Genomic DNA, 19,629 nt, shown 5'->3' with positions numbered 1-19,629 from the left:
AAAGGAGAATGTTAGCTGCTTTGAGACTCCTTTGGGTAGTGATAAAGCAGGATATCAAATCCAAACTACTCCTTCTTCTTCAGAGCTAGACAGATTTTGCTAGTGTTGGGTGCACATTAAACAACTGAATGAACAGCTCCCCAAGACACACATGAATGATGCAGAAACCCTGTGTAGTGCCATAGTCAATGTGGGATGTTGCTATCCAAGGATGCAATCTAAATGCAGCATTGTCGGAAATCTTGGTTAAGTGCTCAAGGCCCACACAAGTAATTAATTCTATTTGACTGAAGTTGGGATGCACTCAGTAATTAATTTTGGGCCCTCTGTTGTTTTGAATGTATATTTCTGTCGTTCTTGTTAATGAGAAATATCTTTAGGAAAAGATTTTGCTCCTTTGTAAGAAGCACCGACACTGCTAATTGTTATGTAGGGGAGGAAAAGGACTCACACCAAAGAATGATTAGTTTGTCCTTCCCTTTTCATTTTAACAGCAGAACTAATGAACGCCAAAGACACATTTATGATACTTGCGTAGTTTAACATTTGGTTTTTATTTTAAAAAAATAGCAAATATATTAAGAACACTGACCAGAAAGTCATTAAAAGCTTCATAGCAAAATATGTAGCCAACTCTGTTACAATATATAGGCTTGAGATTCTAACAGGTTAACACTATGCCTCAATTCACTGGGCAAGTAATGCTTTTGACAAAGAAACACCACATTGTTAGAATATGGAGCTGGACATTAATGGGGAGGGGAATCTGTCATTTGTCTTTCACAGTCAACTGGTGTACAACATTTTTACATTTCTGATTGTTTAGGGAGAAGCTATTCAAATAATTCCTGAGTTATTTAGGTTAAGTGAAAATATGAAACATCTGCTAAAATGACCAATTAACACTGTGATCCTATTGGCCAAACCACAAGGGGTGGAATGGGTTACAATAGACTAGTTAGCAAGATTAGGGTCTAACTGCCTTAAGGCAATGTAAGGAAGTTTTCTGGTAGACCTATTCACACTGCTAATTTCTTTAGCAATTACTTTCAACTTCATTGGTGACCCAACTGGAGGAGAAAAAATGTCTGCTATCAGTATCATCATCTTTGTGGCAGTTTACAATGCAGTGTATCCCTGCAACAAGTAATGTTTTAGTTCTTGAAAACTGTGGTCAACAGCAGGTTCATATTTAATGTCAGCATCATTCATGAATTGCAGTACAGTGGTACCTCAGGTTACATACGCTTCAGGTTACATACGCTTCAGGTTACAAACTCCGCTAACACAGAAATATTACCTCGGGTTAAGAACTTTGCTTCAGGAGAAGAACAGAAATCGCGCAGCGGCGGCACAGCAGCAGCTGGAGGCCCCATTAGCTAAAGTGGTGCTTCAGGTTAAGAACAGTTTCAGGTTAAGAACGGACCTCTGGAATGAATTAAGTACTTAACCCGAGGTACTACTATATTTGTTATTTGAGTTCACACTATAACCAGAAAAAAGCTTTGTTGTACAACAGAACAACCATTCTCCACACATCATTTATTTAAATCCCATAACTACTTGAATTCACTGTCATCCCACTCTTTGACAGGTAGGGTACATACATATTGAAATTTATATTTCTGAAGTGCCAGGTATAGCTATTCCATACCTCATACTTCTAAAGAAAAACCTTAAAATGCTGTAACAGTGATAACATCAAACAAGGTGGGTTTTTCTTGGCCAGCACTGAGCCTTAGGTAAAGATAAAGGACCCCTGGACAGTTAAGTCCAGTCAAAGGCGACTATGGGGTTGCAGTGCTCATCTCGCTTCAGGCTGTGGGAGCCGGCATTTGTCCACAGACAGCTTTCCGGGTCATGTGGCCAGCATGACTAAACCATTTCTGGTGCAATGGAACACTGTGACAGAAGCCAGAGCTCATGGAAACCCCATTTACCTTCCCGCTGCAGTGGTATCTATTTATCTACTTGCACTGGGATGCTTTCAAACTGCTAGATTAACAGGAGCTGGGACAGAGCGCTCTGTTGTGGGGATTCGAACTGCTAACCTTCCGATCAGCAAGCCCAAGAGGCTCAGTGGTTTAGACCACAGTGCTACCCGCATCCCCCTAGCACTGAGCCTTATTCAACCCCTAGCCCCAAAGTCCCACATTTAGAACAACCAGCTGTCTTAGCATCCTAGATCAGAAACCATCTCATCTTTCTAGCTTAATCCATCCCCTTGTCATCATAACAGAACTACAGACAACACTAGCATTCAGTTGATTATAGCAAGTTCACAAAAATGGTTTTCAGTCTGCATAGTCTTTCTCACAAATCCTAATCAATATGGTAGCAGTTTTTGCTAATATTAGACAATGCATTATTGGTATCATATGTAAGAGAATTTCTTTGTGCATTCCCTGCTTGGAGTGGGGATGAGCTGTTACTACACAGATAATATGCTATGTGTTTATTGCACAGCAGAAATATCCTTGCAGATCATACTCATTATCTACTTTACGCTTTGGGTTCCAAGAAAAACCATGAACTAGTTTCACATGCCCAAGGGAAATTTGGACTCATTCATGTTGCTCAAAACATTAATACCCAAATGGCACACCTCATTTGAAAGCTTTGAACGCAGGTTTTGATACAGAATAGAATCTATATAAAATAGAATCCTATTATTCCTTTGAATAGAATCCTGCTGATATAGAATTCTTTCTTTTAAAAGGAAAACAGTCAATTTTTCCACTGGATATACTGATGGGCTAAATTTGGCTCCACCACAGCAAACCTTCCATCCATCTCCAGTTAAAAGCACCATTGTTAACGTGTTGCCATCATTGATGGCTCTGAACATCGAAGCTTATTCAGTCAGCTCGTATTGTTGACTCACAGGAATGAAAGATAGCATGCTTACATAGAAACAAAAAGAGTAATGACTGGGAGGAAAAGGATCTGAGATATGTTGAGCAGTGATAATATACAGTATTGCAATTGTAAATTAAGAAGATATCAATTCTCAAACCACCATCCAATTACCATCCAAGCACGAACACCATCCAATCATCACTATGCCAGTGCAGTGTTTTGATAAACAAGCTGCTTGACATTAAACACTTGGCACTGCAGAGGTGAAAAATAACACCTTTGCTAACACAAGGCCATTTTAATTGGATAGAAACATTTGGTAAAAACAGGCTTGTGGCAGTTTCACTGGAAAACCAAACCAAAAAAGAATCACGTGTCAAAATGTTTTGTTTTGCTAAAAAATACTGACACATTAATTTTAGTCCCCTGTCAAAATGTTGTCTCAGAAGTTCCACGTTTTAGATTGTTACTCAAAAACTCATCATGTTCAAAACTCAAATTATTATGCGATCTGGAAATCATTTGAAGTTTTTCTTTGTTAGTAAAGTCCTTCTTGACTGTTGCTGATGGCACAAGCAGCCTGTCCATTGGATCTTCTTTGTTTTCTAGTTTCATATAACCTTTACTGTTGCTCCGGTCCAGTCTTGGCCAACTTGGGTGTTTTCTTTGTTCAACTTGGACAGTCAGAGTAGAAGGGCCCCTATCTAAGTCTAGGGATTTTGAGTGCACGGACAAAAGATGCAAAGAGGTGTTGGACCCAAACTGTTTTCTGGCTGCACCAGGTGACAGAAGCTTTCCTGTACTGGGCCCAAGATTCATAGAAGATTTGGATGAGGAGTCTCCATATAAACTGTTTCTTGGTATCAATGTGCTGGAATGTTTGTACATGTCGTTGGTATGAGTTGATGGTATGGGTAGAGAGTCCATGGATAAATTTCTAGGCCTGCCTCTAGTGCTAACAGAATCCTCAGTAATGTTGTCTATACTGGGCTCATCAATAACACAGTTATTTAGTTTAATTACAGGTAACGTGAAAGCGTTGATGGAGGATGACACAATTGACTTTGTTTCACACTTTAAAGAGCTGCTACTCCTATCATCCTTTGACTTTCCAGAGTGAGGGTAAAGGCCGAAGACTGAACCAGAGCGCTCAGTAAGCAAAGGTGGCAGAAGATGAGTAGTGTTTTTGCCATCACTAGCAGCAATTTCATCCTCCTCAGCACTGCTGTCTATTCGAAAGTTGCTTGCGTAGCCTGAGAAGGGTGCAATTGTATTTGCAGCCAGCCGTGATGCGTAAGAGCTTCCGTTGTGCTTGACTTCATTCTCCCCCGCTAAGCCTGTGTAGGCCGCAGTTAGCTGCTTCTGTTCACTGATCCTCAGAGTATGTATGTCAATGACAGTGGAATAGATGTCTCTCATGTGTATGATTTTTGTCTCCTTGTCACGGTTTTCGTGGAGCATAGCATTTGCACAAATAAATATAAAGATTCCAATCCCCATAGTGAAAGGCCCCAACATTTTCATCTTATCAGAATGCAAGTGCTGTTCAAAGAAACGAATTATAATTCCATCTTCTCTTTCTATGACTTGGGTATCATTTAGTGGCAAGCTGTATTCGGACTCCGGAAAAGGCTCCTTTTCAGGCCAATAGCCAAGGATTGCCATAGCAATCCCCAGAAATGAGATAAGCACTCCCAGAACAAGGAAGAATCCTGATGGGGAGTAAAGTCGAATCTTGCCTCGGACCACAACTACATCTGCTCTGGGTCGGCGTTTTACTGGCTTCTGTTCTTCAGTAGCTGCTGATGTCGCAAGATTTAGATGATGCTGGGATCTGGCAGAGTCTTGCCGCTTTAAGGCAGCCAGTCCTGTTATGACTCCTCCTGTTGCTATCATAATTTTTTTATTTTGATCTAGATGTGAATACAAGAAACAACAACAAACATTTTAATAAGGTAAATTAATAAAGTAGGAAGCATTTCTTTTCTTTAAAAAAATCTGTATATTTGCAACCTGTCTCTTAGCCCACCGAGATCTACAAACCCCTTCACAAGAATTAAAGTCAAAAATTATCATTCAATGTTCTTCGTAACATTGTAATTTCTTAATCACATAATGCCATCATGAAACTTCCTTCGAACTGGAAATCCCAGTTGTAAAACAATAAATGGTGTTGAAATATAGTAAAACAGGCAACAGGAGTTCAGACTATAGAAATACTTCTTCAGAAGTAAGATATCTGGTTAAGAGAAATCAGCAACTGAAACAAATTTGTATCTTGACACCAGTTTCTACAGAACTGTGAAGGTAACACGCTACCAATTGTTTACCAGGCTGCAGCAACCACACACCCTTCTCTAGAGATCCTCATATGCAGACGTACATTCCTCACCCACTGCTCTCTATAAGGATCTCTTGTGCGTAACAGATGGTTGGAACTGTCAGCTCACCAAACGGGGGGGGGGGGAGGGGAGGGGAGAGACACCTAGATTCAGTAATCGCTGTATAAGAGTTACTTACAGAAATAAAATAGTAGTATAATAACTATGGCAGCATTCGAATGACCCTTTTTTAAAGTGACAGCGAAGAAATAAGGTAAAGGGTACAAACAGTTGTAAGAATGTATTAGAAAATACAGAAGGAATAAGGTAACAATGAAGTACATTCAACACTAGAAAGGAACTTTACATCGGGTAATGATAGGAAGTCTACTTTACGTTAGTAAAAAGACAGGAAAAAGGAGACTGTACAAATTTAACCTAAGCTTACTTTTTTAAATTCATAGAAGAATATTTGTACATGGACACTTTCTTTTTTGTCGAATTAAGAGTGTGTGTATTATTTATGTTATTCTTGAATTTCAATAAAGTTTTTTTTATAAAAAAAAAATCAGTAGTTGCATCCCCAAACATATGACCAATGCAGTCAGAGCCAACAGAACAATCCGTTCCCCAGGAACTCACACCAAATGCTTGATGTGGGCCACTGCTTCTCCCAACGTGGTTCCATCCCATAATGTATATTTAGCATGAAGATTGACTTTGCAGGATCACAATAAACTTACTTTAGATGGAAAAGGTGCCTGTGCAGGGTGGTGGTAGTCAGTTATTAGTTATTTTGTTTAAAAACGTGTACTGTATTACACTACACTTCATGTAGCCCACTTAGCTCCCTGCTGTACTACAGAGCTTAGGGCAAGGAAACAAGCTAGGAGACTGCTTGAATGTGACTGGCGGAGGGTGGGGTGGGGGGACGACTCTGGTTGAATGCAGTCAAACACTGGTGAGGCGCATCATTTAGACTACCTAGTGGCAGTGAAGGCATGCCTCCTCCACAAGAGTTGTGGAAGGCAGCAACATGAGAACAAGCCTTTTCTGCAGTGGCTCCCCATTAGTTGAATGCTCACCCCAGGGAGAGCCTTCATTACATGTTCTCTTCAAACAGCCATTCCACTGATTAACATTCCGTGGCTTTTAAAATGTGTTTGCAGGAAGGGGTGTTATTGGTTTTTGTTTTTTGTTTTTTGCTTTTTAATGGATTTTGTTTTCTCATTTTGTATTATTCTGTCGCGAACTGTGCCCCGGGATCTTCAGATGAAGGGATGTACAACTTTAATTAATAATAAACAGATAATTTATATTAGTTAGTCTGAAGAGTGCTGCCTTACTCATACATAGGTGCTCCAACACAGAGCTGGGAACTTGGTCACTCGGGGTTCCTATCTTTATGTTGGAAAACCTGTTTAGTGTGGAAACTAGCCTTTTGTCCTGCACTATAACCAAATTCAGCACCCAGAACAGCAGAGATTTAGATATAAAACCTTATGACAGATGAGGTGGGGTTGACATAATAGATTCAAGGAAATTATGCTCCCATTATTCATACTGAAATCACTGAAAAATTAAAATGGAAGCAACCCAGTTTGCAAAGTAGGAAGTGGGAAAGAAAAGTGGGTGCCAGGGGAGAGGATCTCTACTCTGCTTGTTTCAGATGAAGGAATATTCTTTGTGGAAACAACTTTTGTATTACTTATAGGTACCTACTGCCAAACAACAGTATGGAACATATTGTGCTCTATCTTTTTCACACACGTATGTATGTATGTATGTATGTATGTACAAAGCAGCAGTGTATTTGTGTTTGTAACATGGACTGGTTTCCGTGAGGTAAATAACACGTTGCTGCTCTGTACTTACTCTTAAGGAACAGTGAATCCTGCCTGGAGCAAACATTGCAGATGCTTAGCAACAGGAAAGCACCAATGCTGAGCCTACAGACCTCTCAGTAGGAGTGGTGGTAGAGCATGTTGCCATGACAGCAGTAGCACAAGAACAAGCACACTGCTGCTGGCCAGCCTCACAGCAGGGGCACAGAATCAAAACTTGGTGTATCTGTTGCATATTTACTGAGGGGCTTAAAATAGAGCAAAAATGCACCTAGCACTACATTTGTTAGGACCCATTCACACTTACTGTGACTCTGTGGCACATCAGTGCTTTAACTAGTGTTGGTTACAATAACAATAACAAAGTACAATGCCAAGTGTCTATCGACTTTCAGGAGTATGTAGTGGACATGAACCACAGCAGGGATGCAACTTCCTGGTACTTTGACTTAAACCCTTAGGTCAGAATGAGATGCTGCAGGCGATATACAGCTGCCCACTGAAAACAGAAGTCTGTTGCCTCTTCTCTCCCACAGTAAGGTTTAGTAACACAAATCTTATAATGAACCAAGCTGAGTTTTCCATGCCTCACACAAGCAGCCGCCAATGTAGAGCAGGGGCAAGAGCACTAAGAACACAATGTTGTCATGCCACACTTTTGGGGGTAACACTTAACTATGCTACCAAACAGAAGAGGATAAGGTACTGTTCTGCTGGAGGTCCCCATCTCTTGTACTGTCTAAGTCCAGCATTAATCCTCATGCCTATCTGAAACAAAGCCCCAATACATGTAACTGCATTTGCTGAAATTCATCTCTTATTCTCTCCTCCCCTTCCACTGTTGTCATCTTCTGAAACCCCTTTCCCAGCTAAAATTCGTTTGTAACTTCCTTGAGGTAGGAACCTACCCTTTGTTTTTATTATTCTAAAATACCATGTGTACTGCTGGTGCTGTGCAAATAATGCACAGTGTGTTTGGAAATCTCCCCTTTGTAGTTTATGCATGTACTGCGGCAAATACTCGGTGTCACATAAATGGCGAGTCAGTTCTTAGTCTACTTGGTTTGTGGGGATCTTCATGCATAGTCTGGTCCTTGAAGCATGCTGCAAATTAAACACATCATGCATCCAATCTGCCATGGTATTTGATCAAGCTGCTTTAGATGCAGCAGAGAAAACTATACAAAGCATATTTGGTTTTGCTAAGGCCCATGATATGATATACAGCATCAAACTATGGAGGTAAGCTTTTCCCAGAATTACAGCTCCTAAAGTGACCATACTGCTTTTAAGACTCTGGAGGAGAATTGCCACCAGCTCTGGTATGATGCCATGGGCCCTGCTGACACTTGTCGAAGGAGCAATGGCCATGCAAGCATTTGGGGAGCATACTGGGACCACCAGTGGGTAACCTCCATGAGGAGCATGTATTTGCAGCCCCAACGATTTGCAAGATTCCATCAGCCTCTTTTCAGCCCTCTGCAACTTTAAAAAATCTCATTAAGTGTGAAGTTCCCACATGGAGGTGCTGGCTTTCACAAACAGTGTCCCAGAATGAGTGGAGATAGTGTGGCCACTTACACGTATCACCAAAGAGAAAGAGAAAGAGAAAGAGAAAGAGAAAGGCGTTTGCATAAGATCTGCATATGTGTAGGTAAACATTTAGAAAAAATTATTATTATAATTTAAACAAAGCATAATTATCTCACTATTGCTGTTCAGGTATTGCTGATAGGCCACTTTTCCTCCTTCTGATGGTTCTTTGTCTTAAAACTGGTCTTGAACCAGGCAGCTCTTCAAATGGAGGGCTGTCCTTTGTAAAGTAGGGCACTCAGCCACCCTAAGTGAAGCCTGGCATCACCACCCCAAGGTGCTTCTGTGAAGTGAACCAGCCTACATTGCTAGATAATTTATTACAGAAATGCTAAGGATCAGGATCAGGCCCTTTAGATAGCAATTGTAAACACTTTAAAGGTACTTCACACACCACTTTCCCTCAAGTGGCTCTTCACAATCAACCAGGAAAAAAGCAGACAAGGGTACAGGTTGAAAGAAAACAATGGCCTGGAACCTGAGTTCTAGGAATGAAAGGCAGTGACAGAAAGGGACTTTCCTGCCTCCCCCTCCTTTTTCCCCCTCTTAAGCATTTCTGTTTGTTCATGGAGCTCAGGATCCAAACCTGCATTTTTTATTTTCATGTAGGGTAAAAAGAATCATGACCTAGAAAGGCTTCTTTAGGACCACTTTCCCTTTCAATATTATTTTACTTCTTTCTTCTGTCACAAAGAGAATTGGATGCTAAGCAACCTCTAGCTGGGCTGTCTAATGCTTCTGACTTCATATACTTACAAATTAAGTATTCCTCCCTGTCTTTGTATTTATTTGTATTAATATTTTTAGGGTGCTTTTCCAGCAGAGGACTGCAAAGTGTTGCACAACATAACATTCATGGTTGGTGGGGAGGGGGGGGGAATGACCACTTTAAAAATCAATACTGATATTTTAAACTTTTTTTACAGTTTTATTGTTCCTTTCCCCTTCCTGATCTTTTCAACCTTCCCAATTACAAAGAAGATGGGAAAGGGATAGTTGGTGGGGTGGGGAGAGAAAGTGTTGTTAAGCATAAGGTAAAGGTAAAGGTACCCCTGACCATTAAGTCCAGTTGTGACCGACTCTGGGGTTGTGCGCTCATCTCACTCTATAGCCCGAGGGAGCTGGCGTTTGTCTGCAGACAGCTTCTGGGTCATGTGGCCAGCATGACAAAGCCGCTTCTGGCGAACCAGAGCAGCACACGGAAATGCCGTTTACCTTCCTGCCGGAGCGGTACCTATTTATCTATTTGCACTTTGACGTGCTTTTGAACTGCTAGGTGGGCAGGAGCAGGGACCGAGCAACGGGAGCTCATCCCGTTGCGGGGATTCGAACCGCCGACCTTCTGATTGGCAAGTCCTAGGCTCTGTGGTTTAACCCACAGCACCACCCGCGTCGCTTATGTTAAGCATACATGGAAACAATTTCTGACCCCCCCTTGTTGTGAGTGGGTGGTTTTTAATGTTGACTCATGGGACTGGCAGTGACATCAAGCCTCCTTTGCTAATGCACAACCAGGATATCACTTTAAGGCCCTGGACTATGCATTGGAAGCCACGCCTCCACCTGCCCCTCACCTGATGTCAAAGTGTCATCTTTTGAGGAAGTGGTTCATGGGGAATGGCCTCCTGAGCCCAACTGGTACCCATGCTGGGCCAATTTTGCCTTAATGCAATAAGTTCTCCACTCCTGTTGTATGTTATGATACAGTTACCTTTAGAGAAATTTGGAGAAGCTGACACCTGTTAAGTGCATCTGGAGTTGTCTGCAAAACTAGCAGTTTTGGAGATGCCACAACTTTTTGAAAGGTGTCTAGATAGCCAAAGCTTTTGTAATAGGATGTAAATATTCTGACTGCGCTCTTGGGACTATGATCTCTGCAAGAGGATGGGGGAACATAGTGATGCATGAACATTCCCATCTTCAGCTCAGGAATGACATCTTCCTATCCCCCCATCCTCACTGAGTGCTTTCGAAAACTGAAGGACTTTTGCAAGTACAATGGACCCTCTAGATATGAATTAAATTTGTTCCAGTGGTCCATCCACAATCCGAAAAGTCCGTAGGCAGAGGTGCTGCTTCTGTGCACATATGGTGAAACCCAGAAGTATACACTTCCGGGTTTGCTGCGTTCATAACCCGAAAATTACGTATCCAGAGGGTCCACTGTACTTGCTGGGGAGGGAATCATTCTTTGTCTCTTTGCATCTCAAAGTCAAGCAAATAAATATTGGCCTTGTATAAAAGCTAATCAGACTAACTGTGCAATCATCAAGAGGGCATTCTTTAACCAGGGTGCCACCACTGAAAAGACAATTTCCCTGATTACCTTCCACTTGATGGCAACACAGAGAGGGGTCTCTGATGTGTATGTTAAAACACAGGAAGATTCGAAAGCAAGGGACAATTCTTCAGGTCCCTAGACTCGAGCAAATTATGTAGCATGCTCTCTCTTTAAAAGCCTTTTAAAAAATGTTGTCATTCCCCTTCTACCTTGTAACACTTTCTTCCCTCACTACTGATGCACCTGCCCCCACACAGCAACTATTAAAAGACTGTCCTTTCAAGTAACATTTGTCTTCAGCCCCATCTGTAGCTGCAATTATGTCTTGTAGTCTCTAGAATGCCACTTTTTACTATCTAGCCGTTTCTGTAAATGGAACAGAGACAAAAACAAATAGGAAAACCATTTCATAAGAGGCACAAGCTCTGCTGTGGACTGTCCTAAGCTCTTTAAACTGCGACACTTCTTTCTATTTTGGGAAATAATCTTTGGGTTTTCAACCCTGATTTTCACATCCCAATCTGCTTTGGGTATGTTTTTGCCTTCCTAAGCCCCCAACAAAAATTGTTTAGAAATTAATCTAAAAATCTATTCAATATCCACAATATATTTATAGGATAATTAGATTAATAAGGGTGGGGGGACATTTCTCCTACTTATGTAAGGAGTGTTTGAAAAAGAAAGGTTAGGAAAAACTGTTAACTTAAGATGCATTTGCCTTTTTTTGCCAAGAGTGCAATTACTATTAGAGAAATCCTTTAATCTTACTCTAAAAATGGGAATGCACTTCAAATCTCAAAACTATATTCGCAGCAAATGAGCAGAGGAGGAGCAGAGAGGCAAAGAAAATGACAGCACAATACAATGACATAAAGGGCAATAATAATAGCTTTTTCTAAGCAGGAGTGGCAGTTCCAGAAGACAAATTTTTGTGCATTATTATCTTTCTTACTAACACAGTAGTAATGCAGATAGCAATATTACTGTGACAGAACAAACAGAACTGGGTGGTCGACCAAAGAACATTCTTTGGGAACTGTCCAGCATCTCTCCATTTGTCTGCTATTTGATGCCACCCCCTGGATTTGCCTCTTGCCATTTCATTTCAACAGCACATTTGTAAAGGTAAGGAGGTTTTAATGGTTGCCAACCTAGCAGTTTGAAAGCACACCAGTGCAAGTGGATTAATAGGTACCACTCTGGTGGGAAGGTAAACAGCATTTCTGTGCACTCTGGCTTTCATCACAGTGTTCCGTTGCACCAGAAGCGATTTAGTCATGACCCAGAAAGCTGTCTGTGGACAAATGCCAGCTCCCTCGGCCTAAAGCAAGATGTGTGCAGCAACCCCATAGTCACCTTTGACTGGACTTAACCGTCCAGGGGCCCTTTACCTTTTTTAACTAATGGCTGCAGCTAGGACATGGCCTCCAGAGTTTCAGGAAGGGGATTCTCCCAGTCCTGCCTGGATATGTCAGGGACTAAGCCAGGAAACTTCTGCATGCAAAGCAGATGCTCTGCCACTGAATCGCAGCCCTTCCACAGGAGGAAGAGGAGCAAAAAATAAGGGTGGAGCAAAAAACCCAGGTGTATATAATCTGGTAGAGTACTTTCACATGGTCTGTTACTGAGGGTTGTGCAAGAAGGTGCAGCAGCCTGCATCATATTCCATGATCTGCTGCTCATAAACTCATTACTGTGGTGGTGGTTTCCTTATAAAAATTTGTATACCTGGATCAAAGATCTGGATTTAAAAGCTGTACATTGTCATGTTCACTGACCATTCCTTCATTCCTCTTTTATTTTCAGAACCTCTTTCTCTTAACTTGATTTTTACACCACTGTTGTAACAAATGCTTCCACCACTTAATTGTACAATAGGAAATACATTGCCACTGAGTTTACATCTGAGCCATAGCCAATCTTATCTCTGCATGATATTCAGGTTTGCAAGGACACCAAAATCAAAATACATAGGGGAAACATGAAGGTAGAAAGAAGAGAGTTGGCATTATCTATTGGATTTATATCCCACCTTGTCTATAAACTCAATACATCATACATAGTTCCTCACCTCCAATTTCATCCTCACCATGACGAAGATGAAATAGGAAAGATTGAGAGATGGTGATTGGCTCGAGGTTACCTAGTGGGTTTCACAGCTGAGTGAAGATTTGAATTGGGGCCTCCCCAGTCCTAGACTGATGCTCTTACAATGCAATCCTAACTATGATTACTCAACTATACGTCCTGTTGAATGCAATGTGACTTACAGGAAAGTGAGCTTAGGGTGGCAACCTTAAACACTACACCAGACTGGCTTTTAAAAAATGGCACATATATTTCACATACCTAAACTGCAAAGGCAAAGTAGTCATGAATCTAGAAAGCAAGCACCACTTTATACAGTTATGAATAAGTAGACTTTAAGACACAGCAAGGGAATCAGCTGCAAGTACTGAGAGAAAGTAAAACTATGCAAGCATTTCTATGCACTATTTTGCAATTCAACTCTGAAAATGAAACCTGAAATTCTGATCTGAAAATTATTGTTGGCCTTCCAAAAACCCATAGTACTTTTGACAGATCCATTTACTGCTCATGCTTACATAAAGGGTATTACGTATGTGCAAAATAACCTGCAGTTTTGTTGCTTTTTAAAACTTTATTCCTCAAATAATCTTCATTGCCCCAATAATGTCACCTTTTAGTGCCACACAATTTTTTGTTGTTATCAGCATGCCACATATGTGAGGGGACCTCTTGCACAGCCTCAAAAATCAAAATTGGCAGGTTGTGTTGTGGCTACAAATGAAATGCACAGCTTCCTAAAGGGAGGATTTGAGAGCATTTGATGACTTGATGCACATCTGGACCTACTGAAATTCAAATTGACAGTTAGATTTCTCTGCAGAAGCCTGCTGCCCAAGATAAGGGAAATAGAACTGAAGAATGGACTCCCTCCAGCAGCTTTCTGCATCTGCCTAACTTGCATTCTCTTATCTGTTGCCCAGGGTAACCTTCATTTTGGACATGTAAGCAAGTTGCATAAAAACCTGTCAGTTCACACTTCCCTGGCAGAAAAGCTATTATTAGTCTACAAGGAAAGATGAAAGAGAAGATTCTTTCCGTGTCCTTGACACAAACCATTATTACCAATTCCTTTTCTCCTTGATTGTCACCTGAAAGCATTCCATAGACAGGATATATACCTGTGCCTGAGACCATACCTTCCAAGAAGGGTTACATATTCCAATAGCTTTTGAAGAAATGTCTCATCCCTTTGCAAGATGGTGTCCAGGATATCTGAGATTTCCCCCATCCTCCCAGCACTCTTCCACATAGAGAACTGTTGTGCCCAGGGATTAATTTCTAAAAAGAGAAGTGCCAGAAGTTCTGGTAGGAAGCTGTGCTCTGGAAACTTGCCTCTTAATTTAAAATATGTGGGTGCTTGTTATTGAGTATTTTGTGGGGCAGAAAGAAGGCACATTCTGTGCATGGAGAAGGGGTCCAATGATATACTGCCCTGATTTCCTTGGAGGAAGGGTGGGATAAAAATACAGCCAATGGCAAATATTAGTAATATTCCAGGATTCAGTCCCAAATTGAGAACTGTGAAGTATTAGAGTAAAAATCAAGCAAAATCATCCCTCTAACCTTTGATTACATACCCCTAACACACTTCTATGTTCAGCCTCAGATGTTTCTGCTATATATCATATCACTCAAATTACAACACTGTAAAACCTCAAGCCCAGAAGGGTCTTTCAGACAGCAAAGAATCTCTCTTATTACCTTCTTTCAACTTGCCTGCCTATGATATAGCACTGCATTCCTCAAGTGTTTCTAAATGCTGAGAGCATTATCTGTGAGCTATAAGATCAGGTAAATTTTTATGAAAAACAACATTCTGTAAAAGATTTGTTGAATGACAGGTGCCGTCTTGAGAAATCACATTCTAATCCATTCTTTTTTTATCAGGATTTTAATGCACAGAGTTTAAATGTCAGGAAGTTTTTGGTTTTTAAAAAGAAACCTAAACAAACCTTTTTTTAAAAAAACCACAAACCTAAGTTGCAGCTTAGTTACATCTTGGATAATTGCCCTTGCAGATATGTTTGAAAAAAACACTCTCTTTTCTGCATAATGTGCCACAGTTTCACTGTATAGAACAATCAAGAGAGTTACAGTGCTCACACTTCTCCAATGCCCCCCCTTTCCATTTCCTGTATTGTGTTTGCTTTCCTTAAATATTTTCTCACCCGTTTCTGAATTGATTTTTAAAGCTCTGCAAGTCCAAGATGTTTGATGAGGGGGAAAAGCCTAAAGGAAAAATGGTAGAGCCTGAGACTCCTAATCTCAGGGTTGTGGGTTCAAGGTCCACATTGGGCAAAAGATTCCTGCATCGCAGGTGGTTGGACTAGATGACCCTCGTGGTCCCTTCCAACTCTACAATTCTATGACTCTATGATTCTATGATACTTGCTAAACGTTCTACCTTAATGGAGACAGCTGCACGCAAATTCCAGATAAAGTAAAACCGAGGGTTAGATCCACACCAAGGTTGCAACTTTATACACACTTACTTGGGAGTAAGCCCCGCTGAATTTAATCAGCCTTTTATGAGAATACATTATAGGATTTTGTTGTAAGTTAATCAGCTACATTTATGTCCCATTGTTTTCAGTGTGGCAGCCTAATTAATTGGCCCTACTGGCTTCAGCAGGACCCAAGTTCAACTAAGTCTGGTCCAGGCCAGAGAAAATACAAAGAAAGGAAAGGAGTTGCTGCCACTAGAAGACACTCCAGACCTTGGACTACAATTCCCATCAGGCCCAGCTGATAAGCCCAGTGATAAGGGATGATGATAGATGTAGCTGAAATCTGGTTAAGTAATCTCAAGTCTTGAGTCTGAGCTTCTTTAATTCTTTACATGAAAATTGCACTGAGTTATCTGACCAGCTACACCAATATCCTGTCTCTACAGCTGAGCAGAAGAAAACTCTGGGAAAATGGAACACAGTTGTACATTAGCTAGATTACATGCCAACTAACATCTGTTTTACATTTTAAGGCCGAATTATGCAAACTGGATTTTCCTCCTTTCTCTGGTCTCCTGCCTGATGTGCCCCTATGCTGTTGGAATCAGAGGTACTTGACTCCTCAGGTAAATCGGCCTTGTGAGAAAGTTCAGTTCAGTTCAGTTCAGAATCAACTGACTGCTAGGCTCAGGTTCAATGCCTTGAAACCTGCTGGTGGTAGAGTGGCTGGCTTAGGGTTAGAGCTGGTCACGGGCCCAGCAGTTAGGCTCCTTATACAGTATGAGTTCCGTTTCTGCATGATTACTTAAAAGACCTATAAGTGCACCATGGAGGCCAGGAGTATAACCCACATGATGCCCTCAAGTTATTTTATTTTTGTAAAGTCCTTTTTGTTATTTCATTTTATAATGTATATAAAACAAAGAGAACAATTATAACAACAGACAAAAAAATTAACATGTGAAAAACACAAACTATAAAATAGGCATGCAGAATGAGTAGGTGCACCTGAGTTAAAATAACAAAGTCCAAGTAAAGGCTATCGACTTTATCACATCATCAAGAATAGTTTTGACAGGTTCATCTTGAAAATGACGGTTCAGATGTAAATGCCACAAAGGAATGCCAAAACATATAAAAGGTGTCGGGAGGTTCCAGTCCTTCTCGAAATCTCAAATTATGCATGATTTTCTCCATTACAGCTATATTCTAGAGTGAGCGGTACCAAGCGTCCATTGCAATATTTGGGGCTGTTTTCCATTGAGTTGCAATTAATATTTGTGCTGCCAAGATCATGTTGTTGTTGTTGTTTAGTCGTTTAGTCGTGTCCGACTCTTCGTGACCCCATGGACCAGAGCACGCCAGGCACGCCTGTCTTCCACTGCCTCCCGCAGTTTGGTCAGACTCATGTTTGTAGCTTCGAGGACACCGTCCAACCATCTCATCCTCCGTCGTCCCCTTCTCCTTGTGCCCTCAATCTTTCCCAACATCAGGGTCTTTTCCAGGGAGTCTTCTCTTCTCATGAGGTGGCCAAAGTACTGGAGCCTCAGCTTCACAATCTGTCCTTCCAGTGAGCACTCAGGGCTGATTTCCTTCAGAATGGAGAGGTTTGATCTTCTTGCAGTCCATGGGACTCTCAAGAGTCTCCTTCAGCACCATAATTCAAAAGCATCAATTCTTCGGCGATCAGCCTTCTTTATGGTCCAGCTCTCACTTCCATGCCAAGATCATATATAAGACCAATTCTTTTGGCAATGTATTTACATGGATACAATTAAAAATATTCAGTAAGATTAATTTAGTACAACACACTATATTTATTTAGTAATATTTATCATTTATGTCAAAATTAAATCACAAAAATCTTGCACAAACTGACATTCCCACCATAAATGATAATATGTACCAACTTGATTGCAGCCCCTCCAACAATTAGGTGATAAAGAAAACATTTTTTACCTTTGCGAAGGAGCGCAATACCATCTGTGTAATAATGTTAAGCAGTTTTCCCTAAGAAAACTGGAAACAGATTTTAAGGGTTGTGATTCCCAAAGTATATTCCAGTCCTTGGGAAGAATCTGAGCACCAATATCTAGTTCCCATAACTTTATCAGTGGTTCCACTGATCCATAAGTTACATTAAGCTGCTGGGCTGCAGCTGCCATCAACCTCATCTAACATGGCCAATGGTTATGAATGATGGGAGGACATGCTGTCTGGCCACAGTAACCCAAGGACAGGATTCAACCATAAATAAAATGATTAAATCTTTTGTATTATGTTTGGTGATAATATCCTATCTAATATTACTGCAAATCATTCATTTTTAAAAGCTATATAGACCTACTTCTTTCCAGGGTTCAAGGTGAGTTATATTTCTTCACTTCATATACATTGGTACCTCGGGTTAAGTACTTAATTCGTTCCGGAGGTCTGTTCTTAACCTGAAACTGTTCTTAACCTGAAGCACCACTTTAGCTAACGGGGCCTCCCGCTGCTGCTGTGCTGCCAGAGCCCGATTTCTGTTCTTATCCTGAAGCAAAGTTCTTAACCTGAAGCACTATTTCTGGGTTAGCGGAGTGTGTAACCTGAAGCGTATGTAACCTGAAGCGTATGTAACCCAAGGTACCACTGTAGTCTGAATGTTCCTTTGAAGAATCCTTTTGAGAAAGGTCTCTGTTATTCATATTTGCAGCTGGAGGCCCAAGGCTGACAGATAGCAACCTACCCAAGGGCACTCAGCAAGGCCATGACTAAAATGGGATTTAGCCAATGCCTTCTCAACACAAGCAGGGTGGAGAATAGGAAGCAAAAGGAGGGAGGGGGATGATATTCAATATGTTGCAGACCTCTAATACCCTTCATCAGGGAGTTTGAAACAGAGAAGTTCAATCTTTTGTTATACTATCTCCTCTTTCCTCTGCTGTAGAAAGAAAGAAAGAGATAATCTAGCAAAAGATTGAACTTCTGTATTTCAAATTCCCTGATGACTTGGACTTTTTTTCCCTTTGCCCCTTTGCTTCCTGCTCCTTCCTCCACCATTGACCTGCGGTTTCTCTTTTTGCTACACTTCAGCAAAGGCAGCCAGAGTTGGAACCCTGACTTGTAGATCAACCTTGAAAACGGAGACAAACAGTACAGTCATAGCTTGGCTCCCATACTTAGGAGTCGAATGTTCTGGCTCCAGAATGATCAAAAACCGGAAGTGAGTGTTCCGGTTTTCGAACGTTCTTTTGGAAGCTGAACATCCAACGGGGCTTCCACAGCTTCTGATTGGCTGCAGGAGCTTCCTACAGCCAATCAGAAGCCATGCTTTGGAAGTCGAACGGACTTCTGGAACAGATTCTGTTAGACTTCTGAGGTACGACTGTACTGTATTAAGGACTAGGGATGCAGTGCTCTGTACACTGACTTGGGAGTAAGGCCCATTCAGTTCAGTGGGAGAAAAAACACAGAGTGCTGGGCTGAAAAACTCGTTTTGTTTTAAGTTGCTCACATCATGTAACAGTTTCCGATGGCTCTAGCATCCTGTCATAAAACAGATAATGAATCAAGTTAAATTTGTTCCTGTTCTGGGAAGGGAGATTAAGACAACATTTTTTAACAGTAAACATCTCTTGCCCTGCAAACCATCAGCTCAGAGGTTAAGCTTAAAACGTCAAAAAGTAAAAGATGCAACAAGAAAAGGATTTCTGCCCAGAGAAATCTTGTGTCTGGCTAAGCATACAGACTTCCTTACTTGGGAGTAAGCCCCACTGAACTCAGCAGGGCTTAATTCTGAGTAGACACTATAAAACACAAATCTGTCACTTCCCCCTTTTCAAGGCACTTTTCTGAGGCAATATTTTCATTAACATAAATGTCATGTTTACAATTGTTAGTTTGGCTGATTTCACAGTTGTGAAGAGATATTGCCAAGATCTGCTCAGAATAAATGCTATGGGCCAAATTAGACATTATGCACAGCAGATGCATGCTAGTAGTACCCTGATGGCCCTTTTTAAACAGTAATGTCTATTTCTGTAGGGAGGATTGGAGACTGGACAAGTAGCAGCATGGGGTGCTTTGCTTAACCCTTTCCCTGCCACTGCCTTCCTTTTCCAAACTGTGACTTCCCCAAAGAACCTTCTGTTTTGAAATGCTATGTTTGGAAAAGGAAAGTGGGGAAAGAGTTAAGCACACATGCACACACT

The 19,629-nt window shown here is 41.1% G+C and overlaps 1 protein-coding gene across 1 annotated transcript in view; it reads right to left on the bottom strand.

Moving 5' to 3' along the window:
• Positions 1-535: 535 nt before the first annotated feature.
• TMEM200A (transmembrane protein 200A) overlaps positions 536-19,629 on the bottom strand; it is a 43,531-nt gene continuing 24,437 nt past the window's right edge. Inside the window, exon 2 of the mRNA XM_081856202.1 lies at positions 536-4,772. Coding sequence (XP_081712328.1) covers positions 3,289-4,755 — 1,467 coding nt within the window. The 5' untranslated portion in view covers positions 4,756-4,772 and the 3' untranslated portion in view covers positions 536-3,288. The remainder of the gene's footprint in view (positions 4,773-19,629) is intronic.

Source organism: Podarcis erhardii (genome assembly GCF_964252035.2).
Source record: "Podarcis erhardii genome assembly, chromosome: 3".
NCBI classification, from domain to species: Eukaryota; Metazoa; Chordata; class Lepidosauria; order Squamata; family Lacertidae; genus Podarcis; species Podarcis erhardii.
Note: the sequence above shows the minus strand (reverse complement) of the source record. Positions and strands in the feature narration are given on the sequence as shown.